Genomic DNA, 17,935 nt, shown 5'->3' on the forward strand with positions numbered 1-17,935 from the left:
AATACCTCAAATCGGTCGAAAATATATATGGTCGCGATATCCAAATCTGAACCGATTTCGATATGATTTGCCACAGTTGTTTCTAGACTAACCACCGTCACACATTCCAAATTTCATTGAAATCGGACATATATAGAGTGTTTCGTGCACCAAATTCCTTAAACCGGGCGAAAATATATATATGGGGGCTATATCCAAATCTGAATCGATTTCGATATAATTTGGCACACTTATTTCTAGGCCAAATCCAGGCAAACATGCCAAGTTTTATAGAATTCGTACATATATAGCGCGTTTCGTGCATCAAATACCTAAAATCGGCCGAGAATATATATAGGAGCTATAGCCAAATTTGAACCGATTTCTATTTAATTTGGCACACTTATTTCTAGACTGAAATCGGACATATATAGCGTGTTTCGTGCACCAAATTCCTTAAATCGGGCGAAAATATATATGGGGGCTATATCCAAATCTGAACCGATTTCTATATAATTTGGCACACTTATTTCTAGAATAAATTCCGTCGCACATTCCAAATTTGAATGAAATCGGACATATATAGCGTGTTTCGTGCACCAAATGCTTTAAATCGGGCGAAGATATATATGGGGGCTATATCAACATCTGAACCGATTTTTACCAAAATAAATAGCGTTCGTCCTTTGGCCAAAAAAAACTATCTTCCTTAATTTTCATGCGAATCGGACAATAAATGCGACCTGTACTTTGTTTACAAAAATACATGGACAGACGGTCAGACGGACAGACAGACGGACATGCGTCTATGGGTCTATCTCGTATGCACAAAGACATAATACCCCTTACCACAAGGTGGTGTAGGGTATAAACAGCAAAAAGAATACAAATCGCTTCTATCAAACTTTGTTATTACTTTGAGTCGGACAATTTTGCTGGAGTCAAAGTCTGAGTGAGTACATATATCATGACGACAGCCTCCTAGATGACTGATATATGAACAAAACATTTTGGTGGGACATTTAGACCCGCTGGCACCAACTGAAATGACCGATAAGCGTGATGAGCTTCGTCGTACAAACCCTGAAGACCCAAGAGTTGGCGAGTTTACTCTACACCATTTTCACATGTAAATCGAATTATTTCAGTTGTAATTCGAAACATGAGAATTCCAATTGAATTTCGAATTATTTCATGTGTAATTTGAGAATTCCATTTGATATTCGAAGTATTTTATTTGTAATTTTCATTTGTATTTCGAATTATTTCAGTTGTAATTCGAATTTTTCCATTTGTAATTTGAATTTTTTCATTTGAAACTCTAAATGAAATAATTTGAATTACAAATCAAAAAATTCAAATTACAAGTGAATTAATTCGAATTTCAAATGTAAGAGTTGCCTGTCGACATGCATTCGTCTGAGAACTTCTTGGTTTGAAATGTGCGATGTATAGGGTATCTTAAGTATTCTTCTCTAAACCCACATTTCAAATGCTTCAATTCTTTTTTGATCTGCACTTTTGATGGTCCAAGTTTCTACGGCATATAATAGTATAGACCAAATATAACATTTGACGAATCGTATCTTGGTTGCGAGACTTAATTCGTGATTTGTAAGTGTTTTTTTGTATTTAAAAAAGGCGTTTCTGGCCATCTCCACTCGGCGCTTTATTTCGTTTGAAATATTCCATTGGTCGTTAATTGAAACGCCAAGGTATTTAAAAGTTTTTACACGTTCGACAAGTTCATCTTTAATACTCAGTGACGTTTCATAACTTGCATCTTTCCGACTAACAATCATGTATTTTGTCTTTTTTGTATTTATTTTGAGGCCATATGTTTCACTTACGTACGTGAGCTTGTCTAGGAGCTGTTGTAGCCCAGATATACTGCCGGCAATAATTGTGGTATCATCAGCGTACCGTATGTTATTTATAATTTTACCCTGAACTCTTATTCCAATTCGTTCTCCTTCGATTGACTCATGAAATATTTTTTGGGAATATATATTAAAGAGGAGCGGTGATAGTATGCACCCTTGTCGGACTCCTTTTGATATGGGAATGTCGTCAGTCAGTTCACCATTTATTTCGATTCTTGCAGTTTGGTTCCAATATAGATTCTGTATGCACCTAATTTCGTTTTCTTCTATTCCTATTTCCCTCAGTATATTAATCAATTTGTCGTGTTGGACGGTATCAAATGCCTTTTCATAATCGATAAAGCATATATAAACATCTTTGTGGACGTCTCTGCATTTCTGTACAAGTAATTGGATGGATAGTAGGGCTTCTCTGGTACCCATACCTTCCTTGAAGCCGAATTGGGACTCTCCCATAACTCTTTCACATTTGGAGTAAATTCGTTTGTGAATTATTCTTAGGAAAATTTTTAATATGTGACACATAAGGCTTATAAGCCTGTAGTCACAACACTTTTTTGCATTAGATTTTTTTGGTATTGCAATAAAAGTAGACTTCAACCAATCATTTGGATATTGGCCAGTACCATACACATGATTAAAAAGTCGTGTAATGAGTGAGATGTTGTTTCCATCAATTAATTTTAAGATTTCGGAAGGAATTTCGTCGGGTCCTGTTGATTTTTTATCTTTTATCGATTGAATCGCATATTCTACTTCGGCTGTAGTGATTGGGTTTCCCGTTATATAATTAATTGTGTTCTGATCATTTCTTGATCGTTGGTCGTCTGTGAATAATTGTTCAATATAGTTTTTCCATCGATCCTTTATGTGTAATGTCTCGAAAATTGGCTGATTGTTGTCATCCATTAGTAATGCTGGTGATGCCTTCCTACACGCAGAGAAAAAATATTTTTCGCTTTTGTTGGAACAAAAATATCAATTTTTGTTCCAAAATTGTATTTATTTTGTTCAAGCATTGCATTGCAAATCCAAAAATACAATCTTTTGCTCCAAACATAAAAAACAAAAACAACTTTCGGAATTCCGCAATATTGTAAAAATCATTAACACTACCGATTGGTAGGAACTATCATAATCTAGAATTTTTACAAAAAATATTGTCTTTTAAAAAAATCGCTTTTGTTGTAGTTTTAAGTACGTATTGTTATTTTGTTTTTTCAGTAGATACACAATTTTGGATTGAAAATGTCTATTATTAGTTCAAAAATACATATTTTTGACTATACTCTCTCCCGTTAACTTGTTGAGTATTTGCTCTGGATTCTAGTCGCTGCATTCTTGTTTTGCTCTCTTTAGTTTATGTGTGGCAGCCGGTGAAGTTATTTGTGTTTGCGCATTCTTTGTCCCTAATTAGTTTTTGTTTGTCAGTCAAAGAAAGTGGATCAAAAAATATAAAACATTAGTGATTATAAACTCAGAAAAACAACATTCCAAGACAAAAATGCAAAAAAATCTAATATTAAAAGTGTCATACATTATTAAATCTATTGAATTCTTTATTATTTTAAAACTGTCGGTGTTTTTTTTATGGCGTTATCTACTTTTTATTTATTATTGTCTGTTATCTTATTTTGCCATGTAGTTTTTGTTTTGTTTCTGGTTTTCTCATGTGTTTTTGTGAAGCGGTAAATATAAAAGTGGTGGTTGAAGCAGAATTTGCGTTGCAAGGAGATATTAAAGAAGAATTACGATAATTCATACATCTTTGACACAATAAATTAAATTTTCTTGAAAACGTCGATCCCTTTTGGGTTCTTTTTGTACTGAATAATGTTTACAGCACGCGTTTGTAGTTTTGACCAAAATTATTGTAAATATAGATAATATTACCTCAACTGTTCTGAATTCTAACAATATTTATTGTCCATTTTTACCAATACTATTTTTCATTGTTGTTTGACACCACCTCTTTTGAATCTCTTCTTCTACTATCGTATGTAAGTTGTTATGTGTGTGTGTTTTGTGGAGAGCTAAAAACAAAAAAGGTGGTTGAAACTTATTATACGAAGAGAAAATAGAAATAGTTTTTTTCCTAAATTTGAGTTTTTGTGAACGAATTGTCGGAATTCTATTTTAATTTAAAGAGCGCGTTGCAACAGTCTAATAATTTTTGCAATGCATGCTCAATGAAAACCAAAGAAAAGACTATTGCTGACACTTGTATTTTATTGCGTAGTTTTGTGTGTCTGTTTTTAACTAACTTCACGATGCTATTTTTTTTATTTAGCGGGTTAAGGAGTGTTTTGCTGCAGACTCTTTAAATTTAGTTAAGAAAACATAAAACTAATCAACGACAGCTGAAGTGGACATTTTTAATAAGAATACTCTCTAAACCAGTTATATTCAGTAATTTGGTGCAACAATACATTTCTTCAACCGATTTTGTTTTGGGCATAAAATTAATTAGTAAGTATCTTCTTTTTGTACTTTTACTAAGCGATATTTCTAACATATTTTCTTTTTTTATTTAGCTTCAAATTGTACTAACGACTTGGATTCACAATTTTCCTGACCGAAAAAATCACAATAAATAGTTTACCTTTGTTTGCACATCAATCTTTGTTAAACTAATAAAGCGTCAATTGAAATTAAAATTATCTCATATCAGGTTTATTTAAAATTTTTAAAAATCATATATGAAATATATAATAAAATGAAACTTTTTATATTTTTTTAAATGTAACACATTAAAAAGGTAGGTATGCAATTTTTATTCCAACCATTTCGCATTGCAACAATAAGTATTGTTACTTCTGACCAAAACTATTGTGAATTGCAAAAATAAATATTGTTACTTCTGACCGAAACTATTGTAAGTTCTAACAATATTTATTGTCCAATTTGACTTAAACTATTGTGAATTGCAAAAATAAATATTGTTACTTCTGACCGAAAATATTGTAAGTTCTAACAATATTTATTGTCCATTTTGACTAAAACTATTGTTAATTGCAACAATAAATATTGTTACTTCTGACCAAAACTATTGCAAGTTCTAACAATATTTATTGTCTATTCTGACCAAAACTATTGTAAATTGCAACAATAAATATTGTTAATTCTGACCAAAACAAATGTAAGTTCTAACAATTTTTATTGTCCACTTGGACCAAAACTATTGTGAATTGTAACAACATATATTGTTACCTCTAACCAAAACTATCGTACTTACATGTTTGGTCCAAGGCGTTATAGTGTCAAAGTGACAATACATATTTATATTTAGAACACATAATATAGTCCAGTGTGACAATAACGATTGTTGGATTGACAATACTACATAAGGAATCCAACAATATGTTAACAATATATATTTTGCTCTTGGAATATTGTTGGATCAAACATATTTTTTTCTCTGCGTGTATACACTCCTGCGGACTCTTTTAGTTTTTTATGTAGATTATAGTCATCATGAATGTTTTGCAGATGTTCAATTTCTCTACATTTTTGATTGAGTAGATCATTTTTTGCAGCTCGGGTAGCAGTGCGAATTTCCTTGTTGATTTCCCAGTAACGTTCATAGTCAACGTTTTTGTATTTCCTTCGTTCCTCATGAAGCTCCATAATTTCATCGTTCATCCATTCTTGTTGTGTTCTTCTTGTACAGTTTCTAAGATAATTTTTTGTTATTTCGCACATTGTGTCCTTGACTTTGTTCCATATATTTTCTACATCGTTTGAATCGATGACTTCCAGTTTGTTATTAATTTGCATCTTCACTTCATTTCTGGTATATGGGTTATTTAGTATCTCAGTATTTATCTTGTGAGACTTTTTCTTCCTTTTTTTAATTCGTGCAATTTTTAGCCGAATATTGAGCATCAACAGGTTGTGGTCGGATGGTACATCAGCTCCTGGGTATGTTGAGCATTTCGTTACACAAGATTTAAATCTGCTGTTGATCATTATGAAGTCAATTTGATTTCGAACGATATTCCTTCTGTTATCTACTGGTGATCTCCATGTATAAAGTCTCCTGGGATGTAATCGGAATGTTGTGTTTGTAATGGTCATCTTAAACTCTTGACAAAATTGAATTAATCTGTCTCCTCTCTCATTCCTTTCTCCAAGTCCATACCTTCCAGTTACTCCATTTACTTCATCATTCCCCACTTTGGCATTAAAGTCGCCTTGAATTATAGTTATTTCATGTGATTTCGTCATGTGTAATAATTGACTTATTTCTTCATAGAAATGTTCAACCTCGTCGTTACTTCCATCACATGTAGGGGCATATACCTGGATAATATTTAAATTCAGGGGCTTTGCTGAGATTTTAATCATCATAGTCCTTTCAGACATTGGGACAGAACCAATCACGCAGTCTGCAATGTCTTTTTTGACGATAATGCCTACACCCTTCCTGTGTATCCCTTCCATATTTCCTGAGTGGTATACTACAACATTTTGGGATTCAAAATGGCCGCATTCTGTCCACCAGGTTTCACTGACACCTAGTATATCAATCTTAAGCCGATTCATTTCATTAATTGTGTTGTTTAATTTGCCAACTTCGTATAAACTTCGGACATTCCAAGTTCCAATATTCAGTTTTTGCTTGTTTTTACCTCCGGGGATTCTTAGCACCCTCGTTTGGCCGGAGACTGAGGGCCGTGTGTTTTGGTTTGTGTTGTTCATATTGTATGATTTTCAAGGGAGATTACTTCAGTGGTTTCCCGTTGCCTTCTGAAGGGTTTACAGTTTTCCATCTAGTTTTCAGAAATTCAATTGAAATTCTTAAATTACAAGTGAAATGTTTCGAATTTAAAATGAAATAATCAAATTACAACTGAAATTCTTCGAATTACATGTGAAAATGGTGTAGAAGTCAATAGACCACCTGAAACAATGCAACACTGGTACAGGATTAAGTAAATTGTGGTCACCGGTTAAATCACTCTCGAATCCGAAAAGAAGGATGATAAAACGGATGTTTATTTCAACGGCGTGACAGTGACATATCCGGGGAGGTGAGCGAGTTTTTATAACCGGCAATTTATAGAGCACCATGAGGAGGTACCACCACAATTTACGATGATGGATGTTGCAGATGTCAACAGAAACGTGAAATCATTTAAAGCGTTGGGCTCACACGGAATCTCAATGGTAATGCTTAAACAATTGTATGAACCCGGAGTTGTAAACTTGACAAGTGTCATCAATCTATCGTTAGCCACCCATATTGTATAACAGAAGATTGAAAACTTGGGAGGGTGGTGCCGCTACTGAAGCCAGGCAAGGATACCAGGAGAGGCGAATCGTGCAGGCCGATCTCCCGCCTTCGTCAGTAGCGAAGATTCGAGAGCAACAATGACCATCGACACATATGAAGACGAATTCATATTAGTCGAGAACTGAATAAGAACAGACCGTGTGACCGAACAGTCATGGTGGCTCTTGACCTATCGCAGGTTTTCGACACCGTTAACCACGCCAAGCTGGTCGAGTACATAGAAAAGACCTTCTGCTGTGTTTGAAACGTTGCATAATCAACCATATGTGTGGACGCCAGTCGCTTATAGAATTCAGAAATAGAAAACCTAAGACTAGTAGAGAGAAACAGGTTGTTTCCAAAGGCGGTGTGATATCTCTGGAACTGTTTATCCTCTATATATAATTGTTCCACAAACATACTAGAAGGGACAAGGGAGACTCTCATATCAATGAGTCCACACCGTATCATATTAGCTCAATGATATTGGATCTACTGCTTATTGCCGAGATCGAAAGGCGTGTCTTAAGACACCACCTGTAGACTGAAACACACAGGAAATGCCGGCAATATTACACAGAGGGATATTTTGCCACCGTTAAAAAGTTGATGTTGCCTAGCCTGGGACTCGGGTATTTAGTGTGCAAGACGGGCGTTCATTGGACGGTGGCACCGTAATGTATGTGGATGATTGTATAATCTTGGCGTCGGGTCCTGTCGTCGTTGGAAATGTTATGGGTAAAATATCTACATAGCTGGCTTAGTGCAGTTCTCTTATTTGATGTGTATTTCGACCGTACGACACGCTGCTGCGTTATGGACGCAGCCAGTCAAGATTGCCACAAAGCACAATAACCCGTAAAATATGTTCCAAACGTACAACAAGTTCCAAGAAAGTCTATATTGGACAAAACCTTCTCACAAAACCTCTCACCTTTTTCACAAAATGTACAAATTTTCGCTTAGGTGCAGTATTAGGAGTAGAGTTCAGTGTTTGAGAATCGATTAGACAATTTTAACGAAGGTAATCACTGCTTGATCAAGTCCATGCTTTCTGACGGCTAAAAATGACTTGTGGGTACAATAGATAGTGACAAACATTGGTCCAACCGTGGGACATCGTAATATTTTTAGACTTTTATTGATATGCGTTTTCCGTTGGTTACAAGTTATGGTAGTTTTTTACAGAAACCAAATTTATGATAAAACTGAGATTAAGGAAATAGGCGGCTGCATCGACAACATGAAGTAGAGTTTTATAGTTCATGAACGAACTAGTTCGATTGAACGCGATTCATTGAAAAGATCGTATGAACTAGATCAGTCGATATAGTAAAACTTAGTTCACTGAGAACCGACCGAAAGATCAACGAAGGAACGATTGAAGAACGAACGATTACCAATCTAGTTTAGCACGATATTCTCGTACAAGTATGCGACACCGTCGTCTTATGGGTACTTTACACGATATGTTTTTTACATAAGAGCTGTCACTTTGCATATATATTTTGTATGGGAGAAGTGACAACTCATATGTAAAAAACATATCGTGTAAAGTACCCATTACTGATGCCTTTGTAATATTAAGATTCGTTCTCTCAAATACCAACATGTATGTATGTAAATACATATGGCCGCGACAAATAATAGAATTCAATTACAATTCTTTAACAAAGGCTACATTGTGCAAATTGATGGAAATTTGTTTACATCAATATTTTGTCGAAGCAAAAAATAAAACAAAAACTCTTATGTGAGTTGCAAATGTTTTGAACAGCAATGGATATTGGATATTGAGTTTGAGTAGTAATGGATATTTTTTCGTTGGTTTCTTTTCAACATTGAAATTCAATTTGATATCTTTGTGTAACTTAATCAAACCATTTGAATAAAAAGAAAATAGTAGTAGTATTTCCATCTCCTTCCATCAGGATGCAATCATTTAAGCAACATGAGTATTGATGAATTTATATAATTTTTTAGATATAAAAAGGAAGTTTCAAAATATAGATTTTATGAATTCATTCCTTTATGATAATTAAATGAAATAAATACAAACAATACCTAATAACACAATAAAACATCTTGATTATATTGAAAAAGGAAACTGCATAAACTATGTCCTGAGTTGGAGCCTCCGACAAAACAACATCAAAATTTCGAATAATATAAAACTTATGTACAAAACTAGCAAAAAATCCCAATACCAAATAACGGGGGTTTATAGTACTTTTTAGGTAGTCGCCACTACTACAACTACTTGACCCATTATTTTAACAAGGACATGTCGCACCAAATAACTAGTTATTCTGTGGCCACTCGAAGTCTAAAAAAAGTTTATTTTCGGTACTGTTGAGGTGAACTTTATGTTAAATTCTACACACTCCACATATTTATTTTGCTCTCTGCTGGATTTGAACATGCGAACTTCGGATTTGTAGCTAAACATACTACACAGTGTGCCACGTTTACGAACATTAAAGGTTGTTTAAACGCTTACATGTGCACCAAAAACTATTCGTAATTTTTCTAACAAAAAAAACATACTTGTCGACGGTGAGCGTTGAACACTCAACTCTCGATTGTTTAGTCGGCACACACTCTCTGGGCCACCGTACTCATTACTTTATAAGAAATAATCAATAATTTTTTCAGCTTACTGGTTATGTAGAAGTCAGTTCACAATACAGTCGGACCTCGATTATCCGTTATGGTCGGGACCGGAGGCATTACGGATAATCGATTTTCCCGGATAATGGAGGCAATGATTTTATGCAGTTTTTGAACATATTTTTAAGTAAAAATGACACAATATTGTACAATAATCTGAAAATCTGCAATTTTTATTAAATTTGTTACGGTAATCCACCAAATTTTAGAAGGATACATAATATCATCATCATCAGATTCATCTGAATTGACTTTGTCCCATGGTTTTTGTGATACCATAACTATACAAATTGTGTAATACGGGAGAATTTCCAGTTTTCATTTGTTTACCATTTCATTGCTTAATCAGATTAATTGGAAAGTGTGTTTTTACTCCCAGGAAATGAAGTTTATAACGAAAAACAGAAGAAATGGAAAAAAGTCCAACATTTCTTTCACGGATAATGGAGGTTCCCGGATAATCGATTCACGGATAATCGAGGTTCAACTGTACTTTGTAATGGGTCAAATATTGATGCTGGGATGTATCTGTTTGGAAAAATGATATTATGATTCTCACAATTGAAGAGAATTGTTCTTCGGGTTCTTTTATAGTAGCTACTCCGATTACCTTCAATTCCAGGGGAATTTGTTATTGGTGTGTGTGTTTTCCGTTGGTTAACAGTTAGGGTTGAGTTTTTACCTAAACCACATTTAAGCTTGTTAAAGCATAAAACCCTATGGAACAACACACTGCGCAGAAAAAAATATTTCAAGAATTTTTACATATTTTCGTTCGTGAAGTAGTTTTTTCATACTGTACAGGTACCTCACAGTGCAGTTTTTTATATTCATCCGAAAGCCACTATTTTTTCAAAAATATGTAAGATTTTCATGAGATGCAAAATCACTTTCCTATTTTTCCCTACATTTCCATTATTCTCTCTCGTATTTCCTCTCTTGTTTGGTAAACGCTCTCAACTTTTTCCTCGTTATTTTTTTAATAGTCTCATCGTCTTAACATCACATTGACACAGTGTCAACAAAACACAACACAACCCCCACCATCTTCTCACCATCACATTGAGACTTTATCAACAAATTCGCATCTACAATTTTTTAATTTTTTTAATATAAAGGCAACGATAATACAACTACAGTGAAAATCATTATGAGAAACTGTAAACTTTGGTTTGGTTGGTTGTGTGTGGTGGTTGTAGGTCAATAAAAACAAAACAACTCGCCAAAATTATTTTTTTCAATCTCTCAGAAGAAACCAGTATTTTTTGCTTTATGAAAGGCGTCATGAAATGCAGAAATTATAATCTTGGCAAGACTTTATAAACACTATTCCGTAGTAATTTTTTTCTGTGTGACAAGAGTAAATGTTGTGGACGGAAAAATTCTCTACAAGTTTGGTCCTTATGATTTTTTTTTCTAGAACGAAACATTCTGAGATACAGCTGTTCTAAAAGATACATAATTTATATGTATGTCCATATAAGGGGAGTATTCACAATGGGGTTATGACTTTTCGACATTTTTTCTGAAAAATGATTTCCTGTAGCACGGATGAATGAAATTTTGACTATTAATCACTAAAATATTTTTTATTCCATTGAAATATAAAAAGTTCACCCACAAATCGATTTAAAATCGTATCCCTATATCAAATTTTGATGGGTTTTATCTAAGATTATATAAAATCTTAATTATAAGGTGATTCGATGAAAAAAGCTCACGCACAAAGTCATTTGAAAATTTTTCTGCATGAGTTTTTTTGACAAACTTTTGAAGTCACTATAAGCAGATATATAACTGAAAATAAGCTTTGGAACCACACGGCATAACCAAAGTGGCATAACCTTTTGTTTATCACTAAATTTATCATCAAATTATAATACGTTTTTCTCACCCTCAAACATATGTAAACATTTTATGAGCAAACTGTTCATGATATACTTTAATAACACTTAAAACAAATTGCCTACTAATTTAAGCGGGGATGAACGACCAGACCAAATGCGATTAAACAACCACAATCATATCTAATCGGCCAATTTATTAAATTAAACACTTAAAAGATTGATTTATAACAGTTAATGTTAACGACATTTTTAACAAAATATACTCACTTATTTCCTTGATTGATATCTGCCATTAAATAAATTGTTTGATTTTCAGACATACGCAAACGTTGAGCTGTCGTCACGGGTGTATTGAGTTTTTGGGCATTTGCCGATAACTGACCCAGGCGATCAATTATTTCAGACATTTTTGAAGTGGCGTCTCTGCAAGTAAAAAACAAAACAATATTTTTACTTTAGTTTCATGTTAAAAAGTAATATTCCCATTTTCTCTATATACGGAAAAATTACGGGGAATCGGAATAGACTTTTGTATATGTTCAAAATGGGCCATAATAATTAAATTGAAGCAAGTACTGAATTAAAAAGAAATAAGAAATACTTACAAACACTGACGACGATCTCCACGAAACGTGTGTGGCAGCAAATTCGATGTAACCTTGATAATCGGTTGTGAGAATAGGGGACGTATATCAAAACGAAATTCAACCATTGTGTCTTCTTTTTTGTTACTACTACTCGCTTATATGGAAAATCTGAAATTAAAAAAGCGAAGAAAAGAAAAATAAGTATTTTGCAATAAACAGAGCGGAACATTATTAAATGGAAATTATGCATTAAATGTGTTAGGTGGGTTTGATTAAATGTCAAGATCATTTCATGACTGTATATGGAGCACTGATAACTACATATCCATAAAGAAGTAGCTTATGAATGAGAGAAAAATCTGGGTTGTTTGGCTAAAATAACACTCTACAAGACATTAATTGGTTAAGTTGAGTTTACTGACTTGAGCTGCTTGAATTGATATCCCGTATATGAATTGATATATGTAAAAAGTGGCCGTGATCGGGACTTCTTTTCAATTTCAACACATTTCACATTTTTGTTTTGCTCTCTGCTGGATTTGAACATGTGAACATCTGCTTTGTAGCTAAACATACTACACACTGTGCCACGTTTACGAACATTAAAGGTTGTTTTAACGCTTACATGTGCACCAATAACTATTCGTAATTCTTCAAATAAAAAATATTTGTCGACGTTGAACACTCTACTCTCGATTTTTTAGTCTGACACACACTCTGGGCTACCGTACTCATTACTTAGCAATGAGTAAAGTAAACCCTTTCGCCTTGTGTAAAATTTATAAGAAATAATCAATAATTTTTTTCAGCTTACTGGTTATGCAGAAGATAGTGATTCAGAATACTTTGTAATAGGTCATGTGGCTCCAAAATTTTTGCTGGGATGTATACCTTTGGGAAAAAACGTCGTCGATGTTTTTATGATTTCCACAATTGAAGGGAATTGGTGAGAAACAAAAGGATATACTATTTTTATTATTGTGATAGGAAAACATTAAATTTATGCTGAATTGCTCTTCGGGTTCTTTTATGGTAGGTACTCCGATTAACTTCAATTTCAGGGAGGAAAGGAAACACATTTGTTATTGGTATGTGTTTTTCGTTGACTTCTTTTTAGGAGTGATTTATGAGCGGACATTATTTAAAACCCTCTTTAAAGCTTAAAGCCATATGCGGCAAACAATTGAACTTCACAAATATCTGATTAATCAATTTGTGCAAAACTAACAAAACGTTTGGAAGAGTACGAACCGGTCCAGAAAAAAAAACAAATCGTTGATTCATTGAAGGAACTGTTTGACATCACCAAGGTAAAATGCGAATGGGTGTGCAAAGAGGAAAATAACCTCTACAATATGCAAATTGACAGCAGGGGCGGCATTGGTTATTCCTCCAGTGGCAAAACTCTTGATACCAATACCATTCAAGCGAAAGGGGACAACAAAATTGAATGTGTACACGTTTACCAGCTAAGCGATACTTAATTGTTCCGAATGTAGCACGGACTTATCCGACAGCAGTACATAGTACTTGAAAGGACGACAATGCGGCATCGACGAGCTAAAGGAAGCATAACTAAACAGTCATTGCATGACGCTTTGTTATAAGCTCAAATCTGTCGTCCCACAAAGCTCCAACGGTATACCACCAGCTTTCTGCTGTGCGGATTCAAATCCCAACCCATGCCAGCCAAGAATTCACAATGCAATCTGCAAAGAAGTTGCTCGGGTTATAGTTATATTAATGTGCCAGAAGGGTCCGCATTGCTGGTACGTCGTTTTATTTTTTAATGACATCTTTTTATGCCTTTTATACTTTACAATTCAAAAATAGTAATTTTCTACCTCATTTCCTCGAGTGCCTCCTCTGAAATTCAAGCCTACGTATACCAAGAACATTCAAGAAAAATTCATGAAAATGGGTTCGTTAGTTTTCGAGACATAACATATCGTCTGCTCCGTCGGAAAAGGTCGTAAGTCCACTTTTTTTGGAAATCGCGTTTTTGTTACAGGATGATAGTACAAGTCAAAACACGTCGTATGATACAAAGAAAATGGTAGTATGTCGCGTTTTTCTATATATTTTGCCCTTGTCGGAAAAGGTCGTAAGTCCACAAAACGTACAAATTTGAGAACGAAAAGGTCGTAAGTCCACAGGATAATGTATACTTTAAAAGAATACTATAGCTAATGTAGTTTAGATATAATGTTTATTGTCATCCAAGGTTGGTGTACATTGTAAAGAATTAGCCTACACCTTTGGACGATAATCGGATGATATTTGGCGGAGCCTGTGGACCAAACTTTTGAACAAAAATGTGATAATTTCTATATTGCAACGAAAATTTACATTTGAAATCTATTTTCCCCTATAAGCGAACTGATTATGGAATATGGACTTCTAGCCTTTTCATTGATACAAATTGGGATGCTGTAAGTGTTCAAATACCTCATATATTGAAAAATTTTAAACAAAAATCTAAGTTTTTACTGTTTTTACTGTCGTATATCTTACTTAACTTTATCAGCTGCTCATTTGTGGTTTCTCTAGGGACATTCATAGGACATAGGGCATTCACATAACGAGATTAGTTTGTATTCTGAATTCAATAAGGTAATACCTTCTAACGGACGGGTAAGTGCAATGTTTATATTATGAAATGATTCTAAAATAATAATTGATTGAAATGTTATTAAACTAAGAAGTTATCATGGTTTTTGCTAACAAAGAGCAGTATGAATTTGGAATGGAATTAGACGATGGTGTCATGGGTCTAGTTCCCTATGGTTTTCACGGTGATTCAGTAATAGAAACTTCTATACCAAATCACGAAGATCTATCTTAAAAATTGCGAGATGTATCTTAATTTCAAAAGACGGATAGACGGTCATGGTTATACCGACTTAAAATTTTACTCTGGTCGGGTCTTATTGCTAAAATATGTACCCAGGATTGGAGAAACGGAATCGTTCGTAAGTTTTATATATATAGCGCATTTAAAAAATAGGGCACAGTTTTAACCCGCTCCTCCGAAATTCAACAAAATATATAGCCTACTTCAACAAGGGAATAAGTACTTAGGGTCGGAGATTCAGCAACCGTTGCCTCGCAAATTAATTTTCAGACCGATACTTTCATAACTTTTGCAAAAAAGCGTTTTTTAAAAAATAGGGCCTGCCCCCGCCCCCTCCGAAATTCAAAAACTATAAAGCCTATTTTCACGTCGGTTGTTCCTTGTATATTCTATAAAATTTCCAAAAAATCGGTTCAGCCGTTTTTGAGTCTACGCGGAACATACAAACATACACACATTGTCTTTTATATATAGAATTTCACACAAAAGTTTTGGTCCATTAAACCCTCTAATAATTATCTCATCACCATGTTAAATTGCAAGCTTATTCTTTGTCTTAAACTCAAATCATTCTTAAAATTTCGCTCCGATCGGAATATTACTGCGATCTACAGGACAGCTACAAAGTCGGGTAAAAATTGTGGGTTTGGTCCATTACACACCTTTCGATCATAACCAACATCTAATGGGGTCACTTCTGGTCGGAAACCGACCTCTTCACAAAATTTCGTGACGATTGAGGCCTGGAGTTTTATTACAATTGTTAATGGATAGACGAACACACATAGCTAGATCGCTTTATCTCATCAAGATATGAAAAAATGGCAAGGGGAGGGGGTCTGCGACGAATACTTCGCGATGTTACACGAATATTGGACAAAACAAACTTATAATACCCTTTCCACATTGTTTTGTAAAGTATAAATATTTTATTTTAAAAACGTCCGTAAATTGTAGGAAAAGGTCGTAAGTCCCTACAAAAATACAAAACTGTACAAGGAAAATGTCGTAAGTCCAAAGACATCCAATTATCTCCCAAACGCGATGGAATTTTATCAAACAAAGTACAGGTATTGAAGTGGAATAAATAAACGAAAAATACTGCCTTTACCACCATAATAAAATCTTTAATACAGAAAGCGCTGGAATGTTTTTTCTTCCTCCTGAAAAATTTATTGAGAGGGACTTACGACCTTTTCCGACGGAGCAGACGATATGTAAAACGTCGGTACCTAACTAAGAACATTTGACGGGGGGTGAAACAAACGCTGTCTCGAAAATGGATTTTCAAACCGATGCCTGAACGAAGCCGACAATTCCTATCCCTACTGAACAGACACTGGCCCTGAGAAATCAAGTTAATCAGCATCAATCTCCGGGTGACGAACAAATTTTGAAGGGAAACATCTTCACCTCGACTTAGAGTGAACCCATCTAATACAGAGCTGTTTCTGTTCACGAACAAGAGAAAAGTCAAACCATTCACCCTTCCAACGCTTGATGGAGTCACCCTAGAATTTTCTTTAGAAGCCAAGTACCTCGGCATTGTCCTGGGCCATCAATTAACCTGGAAAAGGAATGTCGAAGAACGTGCCAAAAGAGGTCTAATAGCTCTTTATACTTGCAAGAAACCACAGCTCATTTATTGGATCTTCACGACCATAGTACGCCCAATTCTTACTTATGGTTCTCTGGTATGGTGGAAAGCTTTGAGTAAGAAATCGTATCTTCATAAAATAAACAAGGTCCAAAGAGCACCATCACTACCAATCACTGGTGTCATGAGAAGCACTTCACAGGCTGCTTCCAATGTACTGCCTGACCTTCACCCGTTGAATCTAGAAGTGCAGGTGCTGGCAGTCAAAAGTGCTCTTCGACTGTAGGAGATAAACTCATGGCGCAACTCTGAGTATGATCACACTGCAATCTTACGACGATCAAGAATACGGCTGGGATCGGAGGTAATCAGTGATTACATATCACCATAATTTCACTTCGACGAGTTTAACGTACAAATACCCCACACAGAGAGGCCTGGACCCACAACACCCCACCTCTACCCGCTATAGAGGTATAGACCGATGGCTCTAACGGGAACAGGAGCAGGTGTCTTAGAGATTCACTCAATTTACGGCTCTCATACAGGTTGAACGAAAATAGTATTGTATTGAAAGCTGAGATCTTTGCGGTCCGAAAAGCAGCAGAGCTGATAAGTAACATGAAAAGGGACAGAGCTATGTTGATAACCAAGCGGCCCTCTAATCACTTACCACTCTTTCAGGTCTGCGGCGGAACAGGAACATCTTGGAGGCGCTAAAATTAATCGTTGTCATGTGGTGGCACAGAGCGTGTGTGTCCGACTACAAATCAGAGGATTGTGTGTTCAACGCTCACCGCCGGCCGGGTACTTTTTGTTAAAAAACAAGGAACATTTGGTGGTAAGCGCTTAAGCAACCCTTAATGTTTGTGTGCGTGGCCTAGTGTGTAGGGTGTTCGGCTACAAATCAGAAGTTCGCAATCAAATCCAGCAGGGGGCGAAATAATAAAAAATAAAATAAAAAAATATGAAGTGTGTTGAAATTGAAAACAAATTCCACCTCAACTGTTATAGAAATAGAAAATATTTTTTTAGCTTTTGGCTTATTTTTCAACTTCCAGTGGCCACAGAATAACTACTAATTCAGTGCGACATTCCCCTGTTAAAATAATGGGTTAGTAGGGGGATTTGTAAGTAGTTACGGCTGCCAAAAATCCCTTATAAAACCCATTATTTTGGGAGGATTTTTTTTTTTTCTGGGATATTATGTCCCTGTCCAATGCTCACGACGCGTAGACTGCGA

General features: G+C 35.0%; 1 protein-coding gene across 9 annotated transcripts in view; it reads right to left on the reverse strand.

Moving 5' to 3' along the window:
* The window catches only part of Atat (alpha-tubulin acetylase), a 179,644-nt gene that overhangs the window by 52,007 nt on the left and 109,702 nt on the right, over positions 1–17,935 (reverse strand). For all 9 annotated transcript variants that reach the window (XR_012412952.1, XM_073987422.1, XM_073987418.1 and 6 more), the window contains 2 exons: positions 12,260–12,409; positions 11,922–12,077 (listed from right to left, as the gene is read on the reverse strand). Coding sequence is in view for 8 of the 9 variants with exons in the window: in XM_073987422.1 (XP_073843523.1) it covers positions 11,922–12,077; positions 12,260–12,366 (263 nt within the window). In the remaining variant the exon portion in view is untranslated. The remainder of the gene's footprint in view (positions 1–11,921; positions 12,078–12,259; positions 12,410–17,935) is intronic.

Source organism: Musca autumnalis, unplaced genomic scaffold, assembly GCF_047663935.1.
Source record: "Musca autumnalis isolate F117 unplaced genomic scaffold, ASM4766393v1 scaffold_4, whole genome shotgun sequence".
Classification (NCBI taxonomy): domain Eukaryota; kingdom Metazoa; phylum Arthropoda; class Insecta; order Diptera; family Muscidae; genus Musca; species Musca autumnalis.